General features: G+C 40.8%; 1 protein-coding gene across 3 annotated transcripts; it reads right to left on the minus strand.

Annotated features, from left to right (window-relative positions):
* Nucleotides 1–6,368: 6,368 nt before the first annotated feature.
* On the minus strand, nt 6,369–15,937 carry LOC114273186 (uncharacterized). 3 transcript variants are annotated; one of them, XM_082894022.1, is made up of 6 exons: nt 9,518–15,936; nt 8,412–9,057; nt 8,009–8,178; nt 7,377–7,920; nt 7,190–7,288; nt 6,369–6,889 (listed from the first exon to the last, which is right to left on the minus strand). In XM_082894022.1, exons 2-4 carry the CDS (start codon nt 8,443–8,445, stop codon nt 7,492–7,494), a joined length of 633 nt encoding a protein of 210 aa, XP_082750148.1. In that variant the 5' UTR covers nt 8,446–9,057; nt 9,518–15,936; the 3' UTR covers nt 6,369–6,889; nt 7,190–7,288; nt 7,377–7,491. The 3 variants fall into 3 exon arrangements, 2 of the variants coding, with proteins under 2 accessions (XP_082750148.1, XP_082750149.1); XR_014343955.1 differs by lacking the exon at nt 8,412–9,057 and having other exon boundaries at nt 9,518–15,937; XM_082894023.1 differs by having other exon boundaries at nt 8,412–15,936.
* Between the last annotated feature and the right edge of the window lie 7,484 nt (nt 15,938–23,421).

Genomic DNA, 23,421 nt, shown 5'->3' on the forward strand with positions numbered 1-23,421 from the left:
CCCTTTTGAGTACGGGATGATATCTTCTCATATCGATATTGGAGCTTACTATTGATATCAAAACAAGCCATAAAATATATGTTTTTTTTTTATTTGTATTGTCGATACTAAAAATTTGAGTTCTTGAATATAAAAAATTATTAGTATTGTTGGAGGTTGTTTTATATATTTTTTAAAAGAATATTTGGTTGACAATTGTTACAGGGTACATATATATTATTCTTGGTATATAATTCTGTGAATGTGAATTTAGATGTGGATGTGGATGTGGATGTATTTTATTTTATAAAATATTAATAATTTGTACATGGAATGAATTAATAAAATATGTATTGATTTTATTAAAATAATTTTAATGCTTACATTTTATTAGCGATGGGTTAACTTGTTGCACATATATATTAGTTCAAATCTTTTGCGACAGTTCAAACTGTCACAAATAAAATCTTTTGCGACGGTTTGAACTGCCGCAAATACGGTATTAATTTAATTTCACCTTTTTGGCGGCGTTGTAGACTGTCGGTAATAATACTTTTCGCGACGTCAAATACCGTCGTTAAAAAGGTTTTTGGCGACGACAATCAACATCGTCACAAAAAATGAAGTTTTTTTTTCCTCTTTTGTGTCAGGTTAAATCGTCGCAAAACTATTGATTAGTCGTCGCTACAAGATAGCGATGGCTTATAATCGTCGCAAATACCTTTTGTCACGCCCTTTTCCGTCACCCCCATTTCCCGTCGCTACTCTGTCACAAAAAGTCTTTTGTGACCGCAAGTGCACCTTTTGCGACGTTCACGACCGTCACAAAAGCTCCGATTTTTAGAAGTGAATGTAAGAATATGATTAATAATTGGATGAGCAAATGTTATGAGTATGACCAACTAGGACATTTTAAGAAAGAATGTCCCCAACTTGCTTAATCAGGATATCAAGGAGAAGGAATAGAAGCAAATGTGTAGTTGATTAGAAGGCAGAAGCCACGGACAAACAAAGGGAAGGAGACACCAGGAGGCCTGGACTCAAAAATAATTAGCGACCAACAGCCGGAGATTTTGCACTACAAGAAGAAGGAAATGAAGATCTCACCGCGCAGCAATGTAGACACCCCATTTTTGACCGTCCTCAAGATTTGGACATCATCGTTTGAACACTCGATGTTCATCCATGCTCGTGTGTGTTTTGAGTTCCCGGAGGTCTCGGCCGCGCGCCTTGCCTTAGGATCACTCAACTTGTCTGTTTTGTGCTTGGTTGTGGACCAAACAATTGTGGTTTTGCTTCTGAGGGAAGAGGGTGGCTTGTTGGCCATCCCCTCAACCCATCGGCAAAAGCATGATGCCATCGGCCTTGTGTTCTTGTCATAGGCCAAAAGTGTTGGCCGATCGGCATTCCTTTTGGTCGTTCGGCACTTATGTTAGTTGATCGGCCATATTTTGAGCCGAGACCTTTCCATCTACTTTTTGCAAATATTTTTTGCCAGTTGTGATAGCTGGTATCCACAATTCACATCCTCCATACACGTGTATGGAGGGATTTGTTTCAAGACTCAAGCTTGCTCAAGAAGCTTGAGAATTGGAATTCTATAAGACGTGAGCCCCTCCTTCCTTCTCAGAGGTTCAGAAAATGGAGTCTTGAGAGATAGATATACATTTGTATCTATATCTCCTTGTTGATCCTTGTTTTGTGCTCTAAAGTGTCTTTTTGTCTTACTATTGCACACAACCACCTAGTAGAACACCATCCTTTGGTTGCTGAGGTCCTTAGGGGTTGTTTTTAGTGTTCTTGAGCTAGTTTTGGCCAGAGGAGACTGCTGGAGTAGTGTTTTTGAAAGTGTTCTTCAAGGGTGAGCTTCTTGTTTTTAAACCCCCATTCTTGCTTAAGCTTTTAGACCTATTTCCATATTGTTTTAAGATTAACTCTAAACCACAAAAAGTTCTGATTTTGCATGCTTGAGACCTTTGTTTAAGGTCACTTTTTGGTTTGGGGTTGTTTACCTCCCTTTAGGCCTTGTTTGGCCTTGCTTTTGTGCCCTCTTTGTGAGCTTCGGGATCACCTTGTTTTGGCCTCCTCACCACTTAAATCCAGAGGGATTTCAGTGGTGGGGATGGTGTTTTAAGGTCCCAAAAAGGAGACAGTCATCCCCTCTCCTTGTGTCTTCGATACTTGCCTTGAATACCTCATGTGTGAGCATGTTTGTTAGGCTTGTTTTAGCTTGTATATTAGCATGTATTTGTGGTTATTTTACTGAGGCTTACCCCTGATTTTGCTTGGATTGATCGCTCCATGCATGGTTTATACACTTGTAGTGTAAATCACACACACTAGTCTTGTATGCTTCATGAAGTAGCATGTCATTCTAGCCGATGTTGTGTCCATTTCAGCATGTATTTGGTGTTGTCTTACCATGTCATACCTCTGTTTAGGTTTGGTTTGGTTAGCCTTTGCATGCCTCATGCACTTGTAGTGCATTTTCATAAAATTGCCTTAACATGTTTTGTGCTTTAGGCCATGCTTTTAGCATGATTTTGGCTTGACCCAAAGAAGCTTTTAGCCTTGTTTTTACCATGCTTAAGGTCTATTTGGTTTTGTTTTGGTCATGCTTGCATTGTTTTGTATAGCCATGGTTCAACCTAGCTTGTTGGCTTTGAGTGTCCAAGTCATTAGTATGCATTGCTAGGACTATTCTTATGATTTGGCATCATTCCATATGAGATTTTAGTCCATGAAGTGTGACCATACACTTGCATTTGTTATCTTCTCCATGCATTGGGAGGTTGATGTTTTAGGCTAAAATACGAATTTCAACGAGTTTTTTCAACTCAAACAATCCAACCTTCACCCACAAGCATTCAAATAGTTCATCACATAAGCATCTAGCCACATGGTAAGCATGCTATCATGTTAACATTCACACGCATGCGAGAAGCTAAAGCATAAAATACTTACATCGTACTCTGTGCCAAAACAATAAACTAGTTAGCAAACATGCGTGATCCTAGTTCATGTCAAGTTGACTAATGCAACACATGCAAGATGCAATTAGAGTAGGCTCGGCTAATCTAAGGATGACATGTGAAATGTAATCAATTGATGCACGTATTCAATTTGGAATTGAAGTACAAATGTAGTTAGCATGATGTACCGAGCCTGGTGCATGCGGGACAAATGTATGGATGCACGCATGCATAGCATAAGGTATGCTAATTTAAACATGCCCTAATCTACCATCAAAGCAGGTAAATAAAAGGGAAGAAAGAAGTGGGGATTGGAAGACATACACACCACTCACACACACTTATTACAGATTTGCCCTCGCCCGGAGGGACCAAATAAATAATACAAATTAATTAACTACGCAAGCTAATTAAATATTACAAATTGCCTAATCAGTTAACAAACTAATTTAAACTAGGAAAAGCAATAAACCACCTCGGGAGGAGAGCCAGATGCAGCGCATGCTCGGGTCCTGCTCGGAAGTGCACGGCCATGCATAGTCTGCCTCTGTTTTCCCTGCTCTACCTCTTTGAAGACTGCCAAAGTCTCAAGGATGCTTCTCTGGATACTAGAAATCACCACCGGCTGAGTAGAATTACCACCGGCAGTGAATTGTGGTCACCGGCACAAAATTAATCCATCGGCTGGTGATTTACTGCCGGTCGGCAATGTATACTACCGGTCGGCAAAGAATGCCTGCAGAACCTGCAACTCACAGCAGCAGAGGACAGAACTTGCATGGCAATACAATTCAAGCAATGTATGCACCAATCATGCCCCCTATCATGTTTGTGACTCAAAGGGACATGCTCCTTGGTTCTCGGACCATCAATCGCGCATTTCCATGCGTGATGGCCCAAAAGACCAAGTGTGCACATTTTGATGTCAAATGCAATGCAAACCAATCAAACCAAAGTCCAATTCCTATCACTAGATCGAGGAGCAAGACATGCATGCTAAATGCAATGCAACCTAGGCATACGAGCTAAGGATGCAATATGGAAATGCAAGATGCACATGCAAGCATGCAAACAAACATGCAAGGTAAGCATGCAAGCAACCAAATAATGGATTTAAACATGATTTGGGCAACTCTAATAAGGCCCAAAGCAGTGGCCAAAGTGACTAAAATAAAGGACTAAACACAAACACACATGCACATGTTAAAGGGGCCAACACTTAGGCACAAATGGGACAACTCTCAAACACACTTGAAAGAGGCAATCATGGACATATGACATATACGATAAACAATGAAAATCATGTTAAGATGGTGCCAAACCAAGCGAACAAAATAGACTAAGCATGCAATAAATGGCCCAAGTACTTGAAGCAAGTCAAAGAGGCTTGAACCATGACCAAGCCAACCAAGCCGCACAAGGCTAAGAGGACTTAAAATAGGTTCAAGGCAGACCTAGACCATGCAAAGGGGACCCCCTAGATGGCATCTAAGTGGCTCAAATTCAAAGGCATGTACAATGGCCAAAACATGGAACATGCTACACAAGCTTTCAAAGCATCAAAGAGACATCCAAGGCAAACACATAGGCATGCAAAGGGGACTGAAATGACAGGGTGGATAGTTCCAAACAACTAAATCAATGCAAGAATGTCATGCCATACATTCATACACTTAAGGCTAACAAGTCGGAATGCAAAGGGGCTATACTAAGCATGCCAAATCCGACCCAAACAACCTAGGACAGACCTTAAACATGGCAAAATATGCACAAAAGCTTCACAAAGCTAAGCCTAAAACATGCTAGAACAAGGGTTTACAACCTAAGGCATATTAAGGCAATAAAGTGGCATTACAAGGTAGGTATGCTAAGCATGCATGGTGTACCAAAACCAATAATAAACAGAGGCATATTATGACATAATAGGCACAAAAAACAGCGAAGGCATGATCAACATGAAGCTTAGCTAGGTGCTCCCTCAAGAGGCCAAAAATGGTCCTTTTCAAGGACAACAAGGAGAGGGGGTGGCCCTCTCCTCCCTAGGACCTCAAGGCACCATCCTCACCTCTGAAATCCCTCAAGATTTCAGTGGTGAGGAGGCCCAAACATCAAGGTCCCGGAGCTCATTCAAAATAGCACAAAATGGGGCCTTTCAAGGCCTAAGAGGGGTCAAACTCCTCCAAACCACAAAAAACTCTTAATAAACAATCAAAAGGGCTAAAAAACAGAACTTTTTTATGTTATACACTAAGCACAAAAACAGCTCTAAGATAGGTAGAAAAGCAATGCAAAAATGGGGAATATAAAGGCAAGTTTCTTACCCTTGAAGACTTTCTTCAAAAATGGTAGACCAGCTGGTTCTTCAAGCTCAAAACCACCCAAGAACTTCAAGAACAACCTCTTGGAACCTCAGTAGCCAAGGGAAGGTGTAATACTATGTGCTTGTGTGCAATAGTAAGACACAAATGCACCTAGACACACACAAGAGGGAAAAAGAGAGAGAGAATGTGTATCAAACCCTAACCCTAAAACTAGAGCTCTTCTCCGTATTTTTTATCTCTAAAATGTCCAACCCTAAAGCCAAGAGGGGAGGGCTCCTCTTATAAAGGAGCCAATCTTGTAAAGCTTACAAGGTAAGCTAACAAGGAAGCCATCCCTCCATACACGTGTATGGAGGGGAACAAAAAGCCATACAGCTGTCCTAAAATATCTGCAAAAGCAGATGAACAGTAGTCGGCTGGCCAAAAATGTCATTTTGACAAAAATGACTGCCGACCGGCAACAAAGAGTGCCGACCGGCCACATACATTGCCGATGGAAACAAAAACCAGCCGGTGGCCTCTAGCCACTGCCGGTGGTGTGTGGGGATGCCTCACAAGGCGTTCCCTGCCCCTCCAAGGCAAAACACAAGTGTTTGGTGCAAAACCAGACACAAAACAGTCGAGTCGAGAGATCCTGGGGTAGGGCGCGTAGCCGAGACCTCCGGGAACTCAAGACGAACACGAACAAGGATGATCACCGAGTGTTCAAACAGTGACGTCCAAGTCTTGAGGACGGTCAAAAATTGGGTGTCTACAGCTGTCTAAATGCTTAATATGTTGAGAACTTGTGACTGGTTCCACTTCAAGTGCCTTTCGGTGATGATTTTGCGAAGTCATGCCTGTGTTACTTCAATTTGCTTATCGAGTTTTGTTTCGTATTCTTTAAGTCTGTGTTTTGCTTATTGAGTCGTAATTACATTTGGTTAACTTGTCGAGTTTTTTATTTTGTCTATCGAGTTGTTTTGTCGTTAGTTGGCTCACTACCTGATTAATGCAATTCAATTGTTTGGTTTTTAAAACAAAGTTCAATCTCATTTACATTGTTATGTAATGCGATGCGATGCGATACGATGCATAGAATGTACAAATGTAACACTTTTTGAACAAAACAGCTGTTTCATTCCATTCATGTTTTTTGTTTCTTTTGCGAAAAGTACATAGTTTTGAGGAAAGCAAAACTTGCCTGAGGCAGTACAATGTGCCCAAATTGCTAGCAAAAAGGAAAATAAAGCAAAAAAGAAAATAAAAAAGGGGGGGGGGGGAAGCAACAAAATGTCTGAACAAAGCAAAAAGGAGAAAAACAGCAAAATGTCTAGATCCACATCAATCGCCTCAAGCACGGGAGTCCATCCTCGTCCTCTTCCTAGACAAAGGTCCAGGATCACCGCCATCATCTCCGCTGTCTGAACTGTCTTCGGCCTCACCCTGAGACGACTCTACCTCCTCATCTGACTCATTGTCGTCTGGAGTAGGCTCCCACGAACTGCTCTCAGCATGGGTGCGCCTGTGTCTGCCCCGACTATGTATAATCATCCCGCGCCTGGCTCCCCTAGCTCCTCGGGCAGGTACAGATGGTCCAGCTAGAGCACCCCATGTGGCCGATATCTGGAATGGGGTCTGAAAAGAACAAATGGCAAATGCATTAGTTATGCTATGCAAAACAGGGTATGAATACCAAATGCAGTGCATGAGTATAGTGTATGAATGTTGTGAGCAATGTGTAAGTACAATGTGTGAATGCTATGAGTAGTGTATGAATGCCGAGTGCAGTGTATGAATGCTGTGAGTTACAGTGTATTAGTGTCATGAGTGGTATGTGAGTGCAGTGTATCAAGTGCCGTATCCATAAATGCAATGCATCAGATCATGTATGGAACAGAGTGTGCAAAGTTTGGGACTGAGGTTGAAAGAACTTACCGGGATACCATAAATGGTCAGTAGGTCCAGGCTCCTCTGCAACATCCCCATCACTGAGGCCGTCAACTCCAGAGACTGGCTAGTGTACTCGATGGAAACCTGCAAAAGTATTGAAGTAATTAGTATTCTGCGGGATATCAAATGAATTGAAATGATTGTACAGAATGCAAAATCTAGCAGTACATACCGGGGTCGAGCCGTGAACTCCAACGAGCTCATGATCAGCCCTCGGAGCGATGGGTATCTGATAAGTCTCCCCACCCTGCCCTCAGCATGTCATGGTGGTAGGCAGTGCTGGCCACTCAGCTCCCCGTTCCCTCCGGGACCCACTCCTGCCACGGGCCTGAGTTGCCCTCGGTGCTCCTGCTCCTGCCGCTGGCATCGCAGGTCTCTCTCTCGACTCGGCGAGCACCAATCAGAGGCCGTATCAGGTAGGTCTGGATGAACTCGGCGTAGTCGCCCTTAGCTTGGAAAAGGTCTGAATCCCAGCCGATCGTGTAATCCGTCATCTCCTCTGGGGTGTACCTCTCGGTAGCCCTCGTATGGGTAGGAGGCGGCCTGGGGACTATCTGCTCTAGTAAACCGAGGGTCAGCCGTAGGAAGCGCTCCCCAAAGTACCATGCCCGGCAGACTGGGCTCTCCAGCAGAATCTGAAATCGGGCAGTCTCCCGAGCACCCATATATCTGTCTCTCACTATATCAGGCAACACCGCCCAGGGCTGCCAGGTGATCTGCAAATGACAGGACATACAGTTTGTTATCTGTTATCGAAAGTACAATGTAAAGAGAAGCTTAAATGAACTGAAAGGTTTGAAATACCTCTGCGGCGGTAATGGTGTCGAAGTATCGGCGGAAGAATAGGAAAGACTCCCTAGGCCTCCACTCACACCTCACATTGTATCGATGAGAGCATGGAACCATGGGGGGGCATCTCCACATCTGGCACTGGGGCATGCCGCATGCCTCGGAAAGTAGGCATACACCCACAACTACAGAATGTAGCAAAGTAACAGTGAGTACGCTTATCTGACAAAGCAGAATGCAATAAAGCAGAAATCAGAGAATGTGTGCAGTGTATAGCCAGTGTATTATGCAGTAAATGTGCAGTGTGTGCAGTGTATTGTGCAGTGTACAGCCAGTGTAAAGCAGATTGCGTGTGTGTAGTGTGTGTGGTGTACAGATAGAGTAAAGTAGAATTGTAAAACAGAAAGGGAATATATACCTCCCAAGCTCGCCAGTAACCTCCGAGCAAGCATCCGCTACAACGAGAGGATGAGCTCATGTATCCGTAGAGCGTGGCCAAGCCTGCGCCACCCCAGTCGTAGCGGCGGATTCACGTCACATCCACAAGTGCACTCAGCAGGTAGAGGGCAACGGTGTTCGCCCGGTCGGCGAAGAGGGTGGTCCCCAGTAGGAACATGATGAAGCCACGAGCATACTGCCCCACCTCATCCCGGGTCGTAGGTGCCTGAATCCTGTAGTGGTCCTCGAACCAAGAGTACCTCACGAATCCTGGACGGGAGAGGTAACTGAGCGCCGAGCAGTTAGATCTGGGCAGCGTCCCACTCATCCATATCAGTATCGAAAGGGATCGGATCACCCCCTACCTCGATGCCGGTAAGCATCGAGAAGTCGAAGGGGGTCATCGTCATCTCCCCTGTAGCAGAAAGGTGGAAGGAGTCGGTGGTGTCCCAACACCTCTCCACTATTGTGCCCAGAAGGGGCCTACTCGCAGTGAGGCGCGAGAGTCCCCTACAGAAAATGCCGAGGCCGGCTTGATCAACAGTTTGATGAACTGCATCGGGCAGCTCCATGTACCAACCTCGGGCGATGGTGTTCCCATGCCTCCGGAAGGCATGGGAATCTCTCTGTGTTCAAAACAAACAGTGGTGAACCAATGTTAGAAATACAGTGTTCAAATGCGTTCAGAGTGGATGAAAATGCAGTGTGTGTGCATGCGTTTGAGTTTACACAAATGTCAGGTGCAGGTGTACTCTAGGTGGACTAAGCATATGATGTATCTGTGTATTTGGGTTATTCAGTTGAATATGCAATGTGTGTGCATGTGTTCAAGTTTAAACAGATGTCGGGTGCGGGTGTGCTCTAGGTGGACTAAGCATATGATGTATCAGTGTATTTGTGCTATTCAGTTGAATATGCAGTGTGTGTGCATGTGTTCAAGTTTAAACAGATGTCAGGTGCGGGTGTGCTCATGGTGAACTAAGCATATGATGTATCAATGTGTATGGGTTATTCAGTTAAAGAACAGTATCGACTATCGAAGTTATACAGTCTACATTGCAAAAAGTAAAGAGGGGAAGAATATACCTCGGCGGCGCCGAATGATAGGTGTGACTCTGGCTCGCGTAGCAAGAGCTCCAGTGGCGCGCCTCGTGTGTAGCTTCTAAAGTGGCGGATGCCATCGGGAGGCAACACGTGTATCGCTGGCCGGTAGGTCGTTGGGTCGAATGGTCGAATGCGAAGAGGTAGGAGCTCGACCTCGGGGTCCATATCCATCTCTGGGAGAGTCCCACCTCGTGGAATGTCGTCCTCCATCTCAAGAAGAGTGCGAAAATGGCCGAAAGTGTGAAGAATGGGTGAAAACGCAAAAAGTCAACCCAAAAGACAACCCCGAGGGGTGAAAAATTGGAGAAACAGTCAGAGTTTGGGAAAAGGCACAAAGATCGAGGGTAACTCAGGGAAAAAAAACCCCAACTAATGGAAATCGAGAATGTGACACCGGGAATGTGTTTCGTTCGGTTCAAAGTGTGTGAAACGGAAAGGGTTTCGCGAATCGAACGATGGGAGAGGCTCGAAAACAAGAGAAAAACAAGGACCTAAGGTTGGGAAATCACCTAGAGAGAGAAAGGAATGATTTTCGAGCTTGGAGAAGTGAGAATATAGGGTTTGGAACCTTATATTTAAAAGACCCAAGGCAAAAAGACAAAACTGCCCCGAAATTGTCATTTTTGGCCGATCGGCCAAATTGTTAGCCGATTGGCTAAATATTTGGCCGATGATATCATTTGATGGCTGATAGATGGCCGACAGCCTCCCCTTGTGGCCGATGCACTTCAAATACCCTTGTTTGGGTCAGTTATGTTGTTTGGAACCCTCATTCCTCAAGAAAATGCAAGAAAGTACATTTTTGAAGCTTAACCGGCCTCTGTGTTGACCTCGAACCGTGTCTTTCGTGTGCGATGTTCGGTACGCGCAAGGTGTATCCTTTTCCGTATCCTTTTGTATCTTGCGAGATTCAAAAATTACTTTAAATATGTTGCATTACAATGTTTTGTCATGTTTTTAATAAGCATGCTTGTCATACGTGTTTTCGCTCTTGCATTTAGCATGCCTCATCTTTGCTCTGAAGTTGCATCTCAGCATCGCGAATAGCGTACCTCTACCATGCTTGCATTGTCATGCACATCTCTTTCTTGCTTCACACATTGTACGCATTGTCGCGCATGCTTTACTTACATGTGTTTTTTTTATGCCTTCTTTGCTTTACACGTTATTTGCATTGTTTTGCACCTTATATAACTTGCGTTGTCTCGCTCGTTATTTGTACTATTTTGCATATCATCTATAACTTGCGTTGTCTTGCTCGTTATTTGTACTATTTTGCATATCATCTATAACTTGCGTTGTCTTGCTCGTTATTTGCATTGTTTTGTATACCTTCTATAACTTGTGTTGTCTCGCTCGTTATTTGCATTGTTTTGCATATCATCTATAACTTGCGTTGTCTCGCTTGTTATTTGCATTGTTTTGCATATCATATATCACTTGCGTTGTCTTGCTCGTTATTTGCATTGTTTTGCACCTTATATAACTTGCGTTGTCTGGCTCATTATTTGCATTGTTTTGCATATCATCTATAACTTGCGTTGTCTCGCTCGTTATTTGCATTGTTTTGCACCTTATATAACTTGTGTTGTCTCGCTCGTTATTTGCATTGTTTTCCATATCATCTATAACTTGCGTTGTCTCGCTCGTTATTTGCATTATTTTGCACCTTACATAACTTGCGTTGTCTCGGTCGTTATTTGCATTGTTTTGCATATCATCTATAACTTGCGTTGTCTCGCTCGTTATTTGCATTGTTTTGCATATCATCTAACTTGCGTTGTTTCGCACCTTCATCTAACTTCCGTTGTTTCGCACGTTCTACTTGCATTGTTATACACTTTTCACTAGTATTGCTATGCATGTTTCTAACGATATTGTACCTATTAAGTTTCGTTCTTTTGCAGGCACGATATTGTATGTATGGTTCATTTGAAGCTGCCGCGACCAGACGAACCAGACGGTATTGTATGTCCTCCGCGTGAGACGAGCGAGAATTTTATAATTCTGTTACATCCTTTCTGCATGTAATGTAGTTCGATTCTTATTTGCTTGCTTAAACTATTGCATATTATTCTTCATTACAACTCTCTTTGTATGATCATAAGTTATGCTCTGCATCGTGCATGTCCTTTGCATCTTGCCCCTGCCTGCGGGTGCATATCTTTATTATCTTGTATGCTTGTCTAAGTCTTCGGCCTTGTAAAAAATGGATCCTCTCTGGGCTTTGACATTCACTCTAGTCATTTTATGACTTTCGAGTTCTATCAAAGAGGGGCAACTGTAGACACCCCATTTTTGAGCGTCCTCAAGATTTGGACATCATCGTTTGAACACTCGATGATCATCCATGCTCGTGTTCGTTTTGAGTTCCCGGAGGTCTCGGCCGTGCGCCTTGCCTTAGGATTACTCAACTTGTCTGTTTTGTGCTTGGTTATGGACCAAACACTTGTGTTTTTGCTTATGAGGGAAGAGGGTGGCTTGTTGGCCATCCCCCCAACCCATCAGCCAAAGCATGATGCCATCGGCCTTGTGTTCTTGTCATCGACCAAAAATGTTGGCCGATCGGCATTCCTTTTGGTCGGTCGGCACTTATGTCGGTCGATCGGCCATATTTTTGAGCCGAGACCTTTCCATCTGCTTTTTGCAGATATTTTCTCCTAGTTGTGACAGCTGGTATCCACAATTCACATCCTCCATACACGTGTATGGAGGGATTTGTTTCAAGACTCAAGCTTGCTCAAGAAGCTTGAGAATTGGAATTCTATAAGAAGGGAGCCCCTCCTCCCTTCTCAGAGGTTCAGAAAATGGAGTCTTGAGAGATAGATATACATTTGTACCTATATCTCCTTGTTGATCCTTGTTTTGTGCTCTAAAGTATCTTTTTGTCTTACTATTGCACACAAGCACCTAGTAAAACACCATCCTTTGGTTGCTAAGGTCCTTAGGGGTTGTTTTTAGTGTTCTTGAGTTGGTTTTGGCCAGAGGAGGATGCTGGAGTAGTGTTCTTGAAGGTGTTCTTCAAGGGTAAGCCTCTTGCTTTTAAACCCCCATTCTTGCTTAAGCTTTTAGACCTATTTGCATATTGTTTTAAACTTAACTCTAAACTACAAAAAGTTCTGATTTTGCATGCTTAAGACCTTTGTTTAAGGTTACTTTTTGGTTTGGGATTGTTTACCCCCCCCTTAGGCCTTGTTTGGCCTCGCTTTCATGCCTTCTTTGTGAGCTTCAGGATCACCTTGTTTTGGCCTTCTCACCACTGAAGTGGTGGGGATGGTGTTTTAAGGTACCAAAAAAAAGAGGGGCATCCCTTCTCCTTCCGTCTTCAATACTTGCCTTGAATGCCTCATGTGTGAGCATGTTTGTTAGGCTTGTTTTAGCTTGTATATTAGTATGTATTTGTGGTTATTTTGCTGAGGCTTACCCCTGTTTTTGCTTCGATTGATCGCTCCATGCATGGTTTATACACTTGTAGTGCAAATTGCACACACTAGTCTTGTATGCTTCATGAAGTAGCATGTCATTCTAGCCTATGTTGTGTCCATTTCAACATGTATTTGGTGTTGTCTTACCATGTCATACCTCTGTTTAGGTTTGGTTTGGTTAGACATTGCATGCCTCATGCACTTGTAGTGCATTTCCATGAAATTGCCTTAACATGCTTTGTGCTTTAGACCATGTTTTTAGCATGATTTTGGCTTGACCCAAAGAAACTTTTAGCCTTGTTTTACCATGCTTAAGGTCTGTTTGGTTTTGTTTTGGTCATGCTTACATTGTTTTGTATAGCCATGGTTCAACCTAGCTTGTTGGCTGTCAGTGTCCAAGTCATTAGTATGCATTGCTAGGACTGTTCTTATTATTTGGCATCATTCCATATGAGATTTCAATCCATGAAGTGTGACCATACACTTGCATTTGTTATCTTCTCCATGCATTTGGAGGTTGATGTTTTATGTCTCATGAATGGATCATTGTGCATGCCTCCATGCTTAGGTCTTTGGAATGCCATCTAAGTGGGATTTTGGCCTTGTTTTACCATGCCATAACTTTGTTTTTCATTGGTTAAGTCATGCAATGTTTGGTTTTGATAGATGTAGTATAACACCTCTTTTGTAGCCTTGCATGCCTCACGCTTTTGGACTTTTGTTCTAGCTTGTGTTGGCTAAGTTTAAGCTTGTTTTTGGCCATATTTTCACCTGCCTTGGGACTATTTTGGGTGCCCATGGCCCTTTGGGGCTTGCCTTGCATAGCCATGGTTTGAGTCCCTCGGCTAGCCTTAAGCTTTAGGCTTTCTTGCATGCTATACTTGCTTTGTTTGGTTGATTTGGCATCATTCCTCACATATTTTCAGAGCTTATTACATTGCCACATTCTCATATTTGAGAGTTGTGTCTTGTTGCCTAGCTTATGGGCCAATTGGCATGCTTGTTTGTTTTGCATTTTGGTACCATCATTTTAACACTTTTGGCCACTAATTTGGGCATGTTTGAGAGCTATTCATTTTAGTTTAAGCCCATTTTCGCATGTTGTTGCATGCTTGATTTGCATATTATTGCATGCTTGATTTGCATATTGTTGCATGCTTGTTGCATACTTGATACATTGTATGTTGTTACATGCTAATTCCATTACATGTTGCATGCTAATTTCATCGCATCATGCTTGCATGTTTGCATAGCATTGTGTGTGCATGCCTTGCCTCTTGATCAAAGATGATAGAGGTTGAGGTCTCTTATGTGATTTTGTACATTCATCCCACATCGAATTGCACACTTGGCTCCTTTGGCCATCATGCATTGGAATGCGTGATTGGTGGCCTGAGGGTCGAGAACTACACACCTTTCATCGTTAAACATGATAAGGGGTGTAATTACAAATATTTTCTTGCAAATGTATTGTCATACCTCTGTTTGTCCTCTGCTGCAACAAAATAACATTTTGTAAGAAAAGATGGCCGACCGGCTATCTGGTGTGCCGATCGGCTAAAAGTGTTTGGCCGATGACCTCATAAATGGTCGACGACACCTTTATTTTGGCCGATGGCCTCTCAGCATGTCCATGAAGTGGTTCTAGAGCATCACAGGGCTTTTCACAGTTTTCAGAGGTGCAAAATAGTACAAACAGAGGCAACATGAGGCATGGCAACGGATTTCTGAGCGAAGCTGATCGAGCATGCATTTGTCCCTCTTATCGAGGCCGCTTTACTGTTTTTGTAGCTCAATTAATTTGTTTAATTAGTTAAGAGTTGTGTAATAATTAATTAGCTTGTTAGTTGATTAATTAGTTGATTTGTATTATTCTTTCGGACCCTTCGTCGAGAGGGCATAATTTTGTAATAAGCGTGCGTGTGTGTGATGCATGTCTTCCAACCTCACGTCTTTCTCCCTTTTACTTAACCGCTTACGATGGTTAGTTTTAGGGCATATTTCATTTAGAATCGTTAGGCTATGCATGTTTGCATCATTCATCTGTATTGCATGCACCGGGCTCGGCGCATTATACTAACTACATTGTATTTCAATTCCTGCTTGAATACATGCATCGAATTGTCGCATCTCATATGCCATCTTAGAATAGTCGAGCCTATTTCTAGTTACATTTTGCATGTGTTGCATTAACCATTTTAAACATAGCTAGGATCATGCATGATCACTAATTAGCTATTGTTTTGTCTCGGAGTACTAGATAAGCTTTTATGCTTTAGCATCTTCCATGTGTGTGAGTGTTCCCATGATAGCATGCTTGCCATAAGGCTATTTGCTTATGTGATATAACTGCCTGAATGCCTGTGGGTGAAGGTTGGATTGCTTGAATTGGAACAATTCATTGAATCCTCAATTTAGCTTGCTTGCGAGTAGCACCTTCAAACCGTTTTTTTAAACAACAAATATGTAATGCATTGTTCCAAATTAGACAATCTAGTCTATACTTGTGTGTTGTGCACATCACATAGTAATTCTAGCTAATAACTAGAATAAGAACGCATGTGTTTTCAAAAACAAGATATCATGCTTAGTACAGGCTGATCTTTGATCGGGCGAGCGGGGGTGCTCATTGCATGACCTTCCCCTCTCGTACCCAAGTTTCCGAGCCGAGACAACTTTGGTGATAACGGACACGTGGCCTTAGGCACGAGTCAGAGTTTCCTAAATTCCCTCAAAATAAATATTTAGGTGCCGTTTGGTAACACTTACGTTTTCAATTTTCTGTTTATATTTATAAAAATTTTAAAAACTTAAATAAAAACTTGTTTGGTAAATTTTTGATTTATAAATCAGTGGTCTCAGTTTATAAATTTGGCCAAAAAATGTAAACTCAAAAAATGTGTTTCCATTTTGAGTTTTCAGTTTTTTTTTTTACCACCTAACACTAGCCACCACCCGCCACCCATTTTTCACTACCGTCTTCCGCCACCACCACCACCCACCACCCACCCCCCACCCCCCACCACCACCTCCTACCACTACTCACCACCCACCTGCCACCACCACCCATCACCCGCCACCACTGCCCACCTACCACCCACTAGCCACCACCGGCCACCACCCACTCGCCACCACCACCCACCCCTCCCCACCGCCACCGCCACCGCCACCACCGCCCACCACCCACTTGCCATCCACCCGCCACTACCATCCACCGCCCGCCACCACCACTCACCACCTACTTGCTACCACCATCCACCACCCGCCACCACCAGCTACCCACCACCACCAGCCACCCGCCATCCACCTGCTACCACCACCCACCACCTACAACCCCCACCACCCACTCGCTACCACCCGCCACCGTCACCTACCCACCCACCACCCACCACCATCCGCCACCACCCAACACCACCCGCTATCTGCCACCCGCCTGCCACTACTACTTGCCACCACCACTACCACCCACTCGCTACCACCCACCACCCGCCACTGTCACCCACCCACCCACCCACCGCCACCACCCACCACCACCTGCCATCCGCCACCCACCTGCCGTCATCGTCACCCACCCACCCATCCACCACCACCACCCGCCACCACCCGCCATCCGCCACCCACCTGCCACCACCACCCGACATCTGCCTGCCACCACCACCCGCTATCACCACCATCCACTCCCTACCACCAGCCACCGTCACCCACCTACCACCCGCCACCATCGACCACCACCGCTACCCACCACCAACCATCTTCCGCCGTCACTTTCCATCACTTGTCATTTCTCACTCTTTTTTATATTTTTAAATATTTTGTCAATTACCAAACACGTTTGTAGTTTATGTTTTTCTAAAAATAAACAAAAATAAACAAAAACCAGTTTATAAAATTTTTGTAAATATAAACTGAAAAACGTAAACGTTTCTAAACAGACCCTTAGGTGGCGACTCTGTATCTGGCAAAGAAGTCCATGTTTGGCACTTCTTTACAAAAATCAGTTTTCCCAAATGATTTGCCGGATTTGGACTCTTTGGTGATTTATCAGTCTTGCATTGCACATTGTGAGATTAGATTCAGAACCGTGACATTGAGTCCGAACTGTAGTAGCTAGAGAACAAACGAGATTTCGCGCCTTTGCAAGCGCGGAGCTTCAGGAGTCCTCGGAGCGCGTCTACAAGCATCTAGAGAATGAGCAATACGCTGCATACATACCTGAGGAATTGCAATACAAGCCCAGACTAACCTAGGAAAAATGTAACTAGGATGGTAATTAGAACTCGTTTGGAAAGACTTTTGTAATTCGAACATGGATGGTGCAAATTCTCTCTTAATAATCAAATCTCAATCTCTAAACACTCGTATTACATAACTCTTGAGTAAATGTTTTATTCGTTGTATTCCTTCGTATTTACAGTATGTGAGGTTATTAGAACTTGTATGCAAACCCTTAGGAAAATTTTGTGCGTTGATTCTCAATTTCCAAAGCATGAACATACCTGACATCAACCTCATTTTAGAAACATATTTGTTATTCATACAACAAGCTATTATCAATGGTTACCAATAGAAGAAGACGACTTACCCATTCAATGGAACACTTTTATTGTTTAAGGGGGATAGACTAGTTTCCATAAATCGACAAACAAAATGACATTAGCAATCTATAGAGGGATAATAAGACTAATTCTTAACAAGAATATAGACCACCACATCAGGAAATTTGCAACACGAGCCTTTACACTGAAGTAGCAACGTCATTACCTGTATGACAAGCAGTTCATAATTTTCGAGAATCACAGAAGATTGATGCAACCCCTTATATCATTAATTGGGAAGAAATTTGATTCAAAGTGCTATTATTATAATAAGACCAGTGGTGGCTCTAGATAGAAGGGATAAGAACTTGAGGGGCAAGAAAATTCCACTAGTAAGAATGCTATGGCCTCATCATGATTAAAGAATCAACCTAGGAGCACGCAGATGTAATGAAGATGAATTATCCACAACTTTAAAGACATAATCTAGTTTAAATTTCGAGGATGAAATTTGTTTAAGAGGGATAGGTTCTAAGACCCCTGACTTTTTTAAATTCTAGTTTGGCCCTTACTTTTGGAATATTATAATGAAAGCTCTCAGTTCCTCATTTATTCGCAATTTTAACCCTAGAATTGAAAATGCATCGCGAGCGAAACCATGTAAACCCTAATCAACCCCAGTAGCTTAATAATCGTTTCTAACACCCTAATATTAATTATTTAACTCTTTGATTATAAATTAACCATTCAGAACCCTAATTTTTTGATTTTCAGCATTTTCATTTGATTATTCACCTTTTAATTCAAAGCGAAGTAACTCAAACCGAAATTATTTTTCCTATCACTATATTAATTAATTCTATACTTGAAAATAGATGTTTCAATTCATAAATTTAGCCCATGCCCTCACTCTTTATTAAAATTGCACATAAGTCTCAAATTCATTATAATATATATAAAAGTGCGCCCTATCATAATAATCTTTTCGATAAAATATATACAACATAATTATATGAATTTTTACACAATATATATATGAAAAATCCCTCAAAATCTATGCACATGGCCAGCCACCCCTTGTATATATATATATATATATATGTAGTGTATTCCTAAAAACAAAGTTCACCAATTCATGGAAGAAATTTTGACCAAGGACCATAAATGATGGAATTGTGTTTGTATTTGATTTCAATCTAGTTCTATATTGACAAACCTATAACTAAATAATGTTTTAACACATAATTAGACACCCTTATCAACCTCTATCTCGTTACCTTTGAACTAAATCCAAAACTATTCCATTCCATTCCAACCAAAGACACTTTAGACTTTTCACCACAATTTTTTAATAAATAGCACCACTCCCTTAGCAATTTCGCACATCAAACACACACATACACACACACACAAAGCACTCATATATTTCAGCAAAGAGGGAGAGAGAAAAGGAAAGTGTCAGCTTGGAGGAGGAAGGAAGAAAAAGAGAGCAAACTGTGTCCAAGCCATAGCAATCTAGCAAACAAGTAAGCCACAACACAACCTATTTCTTTTAGTTTCTCTTTCAAATACATGATATTAGAGGCTTAGAATATTATTTTCAGATGTGTATCTATGGTGTTCTTGTATTTGAAAAAGAAAGTTGAGCCTTGATTATCACCTTGCATGTATTCTCTCTTAATTGAAGCAAAACCCCATTTTCTATCTAAATCTTCCATTATTTTAATTGTAGAACTTCAACCTGAAAATATGAGTTATTAATATAATATTTAGCATGTTTTCATCATAAGAGAAGTGAAAAATTACCCATGGTTGCCCCTTTTTTCTACTACTCTTTCTATTTCAAGTTTTGTGCACATATGATCGGTATTTTTAGCCCACTTTCAAAACTTCTAGAAAAATGTATAAAATTCCCTTTGACCTCATTTTTATATTAAAACCTTCCTTTTAAGTGTTAAATTTCCATTAAAATTGGTTTCATTAAAAGAGACTAAACGGTTTGAGAGAAATTTTGATTTTTGTAACAACTGACGAATCTAGATAGCGCTTTCTTTAATAACTAAAAATCTAGGAAGGCTATCCCATTTATGAAAAATGATCTTGAAATTAGATAAAATTCTCTACAAATCATATGAAGTCCGAGTTCAGGAAAAATCTAAAAATGCTACTTTGATAGTGATCTTTAAAGTGAACTGAATTTGGAAATTTGTTTTGTTAATGGTTTCATGTTGTTAGTTACTTGATTATGCTCCTTATTGTTTGTTTAAATCTTAGTATGACATCTACATATGTTTGTGTCTATATTCCTTTAAAATTATGATATAGAATGTTCATACTTGTGTAGAATTTATTATTGCAATAGCTTGTTCTGACCTTAACTTAAAACATCTAACTCAACGGGAAACTTTATTGGGTGGTAAATGGGTTTTCAATCACTTGAGTAACTTCATAAGATAATGCTTGTGTTACATTTGAATCAGTAGGTGGGACGTGTTCCCTATTAAAGTAAAGTCTTGCGCAAGTTTTTATTTTAGAACCATTGAATGGATCGGTTGTGTTCGGACACTAGATGGTTTCAGTGTGACAAGGTTGGAGAAGGTTACGAGTAAGGGGCTTATTTTTACTGCCTCTTTGAGCTTTACAGTTGGTTCTATGCAATATGTAACCCTTACAGGCATCTATGGTAAGGTCTGCAAAGCAGCAAAAAATAGGGCAAATCGAATAATCTGAGTCCAATTCTTACGGTTGAGAGGATGAAATCTCTTTGGCGGATTTTTTGATTACTAACATCTGACTTTATAACCCTTTGCTTGTTTGAATATCATGCTTCATTTGCTATTAAAATTGTAATTGTGTATTGGACTAGGAAAAAAGAACGGGTTGTGTGTGCCTTTAATGGGCATTCCAAGCTCTTAGAGTTTCATGTAAGGTATTAAAGACTATTAGTTGGTTGAAAGTGAAGCTGAAGGATTTGAGACGTATGTCTACCCTAGAAGAATTAGATACTAATTTTGTTAAGTCCTGTTTGTAACCATGTTCAGGATTGTAAATATTAAAACTCTTGATGTAATTAGGACATACCTCTTGTAATTATTATTTTGCTTATATATCTATATATATCTTTTGTAACCTATCCTTACATTCCGTCAACTCATGTAGACTTTATGTTAATACCTTGTTAAGATCCGTCAAAAATGTAGTTTGGCTATCTAAGAAGATTGGACTTAGAATGGAGCCTATTTTGATTTCTTCGATTTGTCCTAGGATCTTACTTGGTTATTGACCAAATGACTCATTAGTGACGTTTCCTACGCATATAACCTTAAAAAAAATCTGTATTTATTTGTTAATATATTCTTTGATGTTCTTGATTTTTGGGGCATCACACAATTCATTTGTAATTTATTTTTTCATATTTTTTTTTTAATGAACTAAAGAACGGATATCCTAATAAAATCATGATTCCATTCTATCTCACTCTTATGAACCAAATGTAACTCATTCCTTGTCAATAAAATTTTGCAAGGAATGACTCGTTGTAGACACCTCATTTTGACTGGCGTTAAGACTTGGACTCTTTCTTCCGAACACCAGATGATAAAAGTTGGAATGTGCTATCTTCCGAACACCTGATGATTAAAGCTTGAGAGTCTGGTTCAAGCTTTAATCCCAACCTCACACCTGTTTTAGCCAAACTACTTTAGACCTATTCAAAACCCTATTCCAAAATTTTTTGCTCTTGCAGTTCCAAATATCTCTACATTTGTTCTGAAGCTTGCATTTTAAACTTTAAGTGTTATACCTTTTTCTGTAAATTGAGCAAGAATAGAGTACAGATGAATGGAAATGATGGTAATTCTGTAGAAAAACCCTATTTTCCCTTTAAAATAGTATGATCGTACAAAATTTGGTCTAGCTGTACACTTTCTCATTTGGCCATACATAAAACTTGTGGCCGAATGAAAAGTGGTTAGCTGGATGAAATATGTGCTGGTTGACTGTTTTGCCTGGGAAATAGAGTATTTTTGAGAAAATTGGCTCCCATGCTCGTGGAAAGGGCTACCTGTCTATCTTTTTAGCTGTTTTTTTTTTGCCAAAACTCTATAAATACCACCTCTTGGCTTCATTTGTAAGAGATGAGAACTGTTTTCAAGAAGCTAGAGCTCAATTCCACTTGTCTTAGCCAACATACCACCTCAACTCAAAGCCTTTCACCTCTTCCACCTCTCTCTTGATTCATACACAACCCAAACACCATTAATGTCACGTCCCCAACTCGCCCCTAAAAGTTTGGGCATGACCTGTGCAGAAATGGACACTTAACCTGATATATATATATATATATATAAGATAGGGGCCTGAACGGAAGCATTGATATCATAGGATAATATATAAGAAAGTATGACATCCATTGAGCTACCACTACCATGTCAGGATCGCAGACATTGCATAAGACAAATAGACATAAAGAGATACACATTTGAGAGCTAGTATCATTCTCTCAGGAGCTATTTGTCAATTGAGGCTTCTAAGTTAATGTTGGGCATAACTATATATATATATATATATATGTAAGGTGAGTAAAACAAAAATCAACTAGTTTAATCATCCCAAATCAAATTTCTACGAACTTGCTTATTATTACCTAAAAATTATGCTGATTCCAAATATAAAATCAATTTCGGATTACCAAGCCTCTAAGGCCCTTAATTTTTGATTTAACATTCTAATTGTGACAGATACTTTCCTTACCAAACAGATACAGGTTCAATTCATAAGATATATTTGCTTAAACTTAATTTCTCATAAAGTTTCACATTAAACATTTGAAAGCACAGAATAAGAGACTTAAAATATATCAGAATCACACATGTGGGTCAGGTTATTACAATTAAAGCTTGATCTTGGAGCTTCTTACTTAGTGTTCAAGCCATTCCCAAAAAAAACTTTGATGGTTTTAAGGAGGTTTGATTACTAAAAGATCTTCCTTTCCCTGAAAGGTAAACTTTGAAGATTTTCTCATCTCTTTCTCTCTTCTTACCTTTATTTTTTATAGTTTTTGTTGCTCTAGCATATGATTTTCCTTAGGTTGTGGACGGCTTTGCCACCCACCCATATAATTGTAGTGTATTCTCTTTTTAGTTTCATGTAACTCTTCTAGCATGTAATTCTTTTACCTTTAGGTTATGGAGGGCTTTGACATCCGCCCATAAACATGTAGTGTAATCTCTCTTTACTGTCATGTAATTCTCTTAGCTTTGGGATGTGGAGGGCTTTTCCGCCCATACATAGAATTATAGTGTAACCTCTAGCAAAGTCAAATAAAGGGCATGTTTTGAAATACTTGCATTTAGCATCACATTTACTTAGCAATTTAAGTTCACAAACACCACAATGGCAAAGCGTATACTGGTATACACTGAGAGAGGGAAACAAAAGAGCAAGGAAAAGAAAGAAAAGAAGAAACTTGAATTTAATCATTTCAGTGGAAACAGTAAGCTAGTGTTCTTGACCCAGGTCTACGTAAATGGTATTGAGTAAGAGAATAATGCTATTGGAGCGAAATAAATTGTTTATGAAAAAAAAAAAAAAAGAAAAAAAAGAGCAAGTATGTGTTTTACCATATAGACCCTTACAAAATAATACAAAGAAAGGTTATCTTGGAATTCCATTTCTTCAATTTGAATTCAGAAACTGCAGTTTCAATGTATCAATTAGACACTAGACAATGCCTAATCCTTACTAGCATACATCAACAAAAGAAATTATGTTCAAGCCATTTCAACCAGTCCATAGTTGTTTCAAATAAGGGAAGAATTCCCAAAAAATGAGCTGCTCTGAAAAACCATTTAAAAAGCAAGTCAGCCAATTACTCTTCTTGTGTGAAGTCTATGGGCTTTCTCCCTTGGCCTAAACACATTATGTG

Source organism: Camellia sinensis, chromosome 11 (genome assembly GCF_055761805.1).
Source record: "Camellia sinensis isolate YWXY chromosome 11, ASM5576180v1, whole genome shotgun sequence".
In the NCBI taxonomy this organism is placed as follows: Eukaryota; Viridiplantae; Streptophyta; class Magnoliopsida; order Ericales; family Theaceae; genus Camellia; species Camellia sinensis.

What these genes read in the sequence shown, in the direction of transcription:
- LOC114273186 (XM_082894022.1), bottom strand. Translation starts at nt 8,445, where the DNA reads ATGCTTGCTCGGAGGTTACTGGCGAGCTTGGGAG. An exon ending in GTTACTGGCGAGCTTGGGAG is followed by an intron (nt 8,179 to 8,411) that starts GTATATATTCCC and finishes TACATTCTGTAG; the next exon opens with TTGTGGGTGTATGCCTACTT. An exon ending in ACACCATTACCGCCGCAGAG is followed by an intron (nt 7,921 to 8,008) that starts GTATTTCAAACC and finishes TGTCATTTGCAG; the next exon opens with ATCACCTGGCAGCCCTGGGC.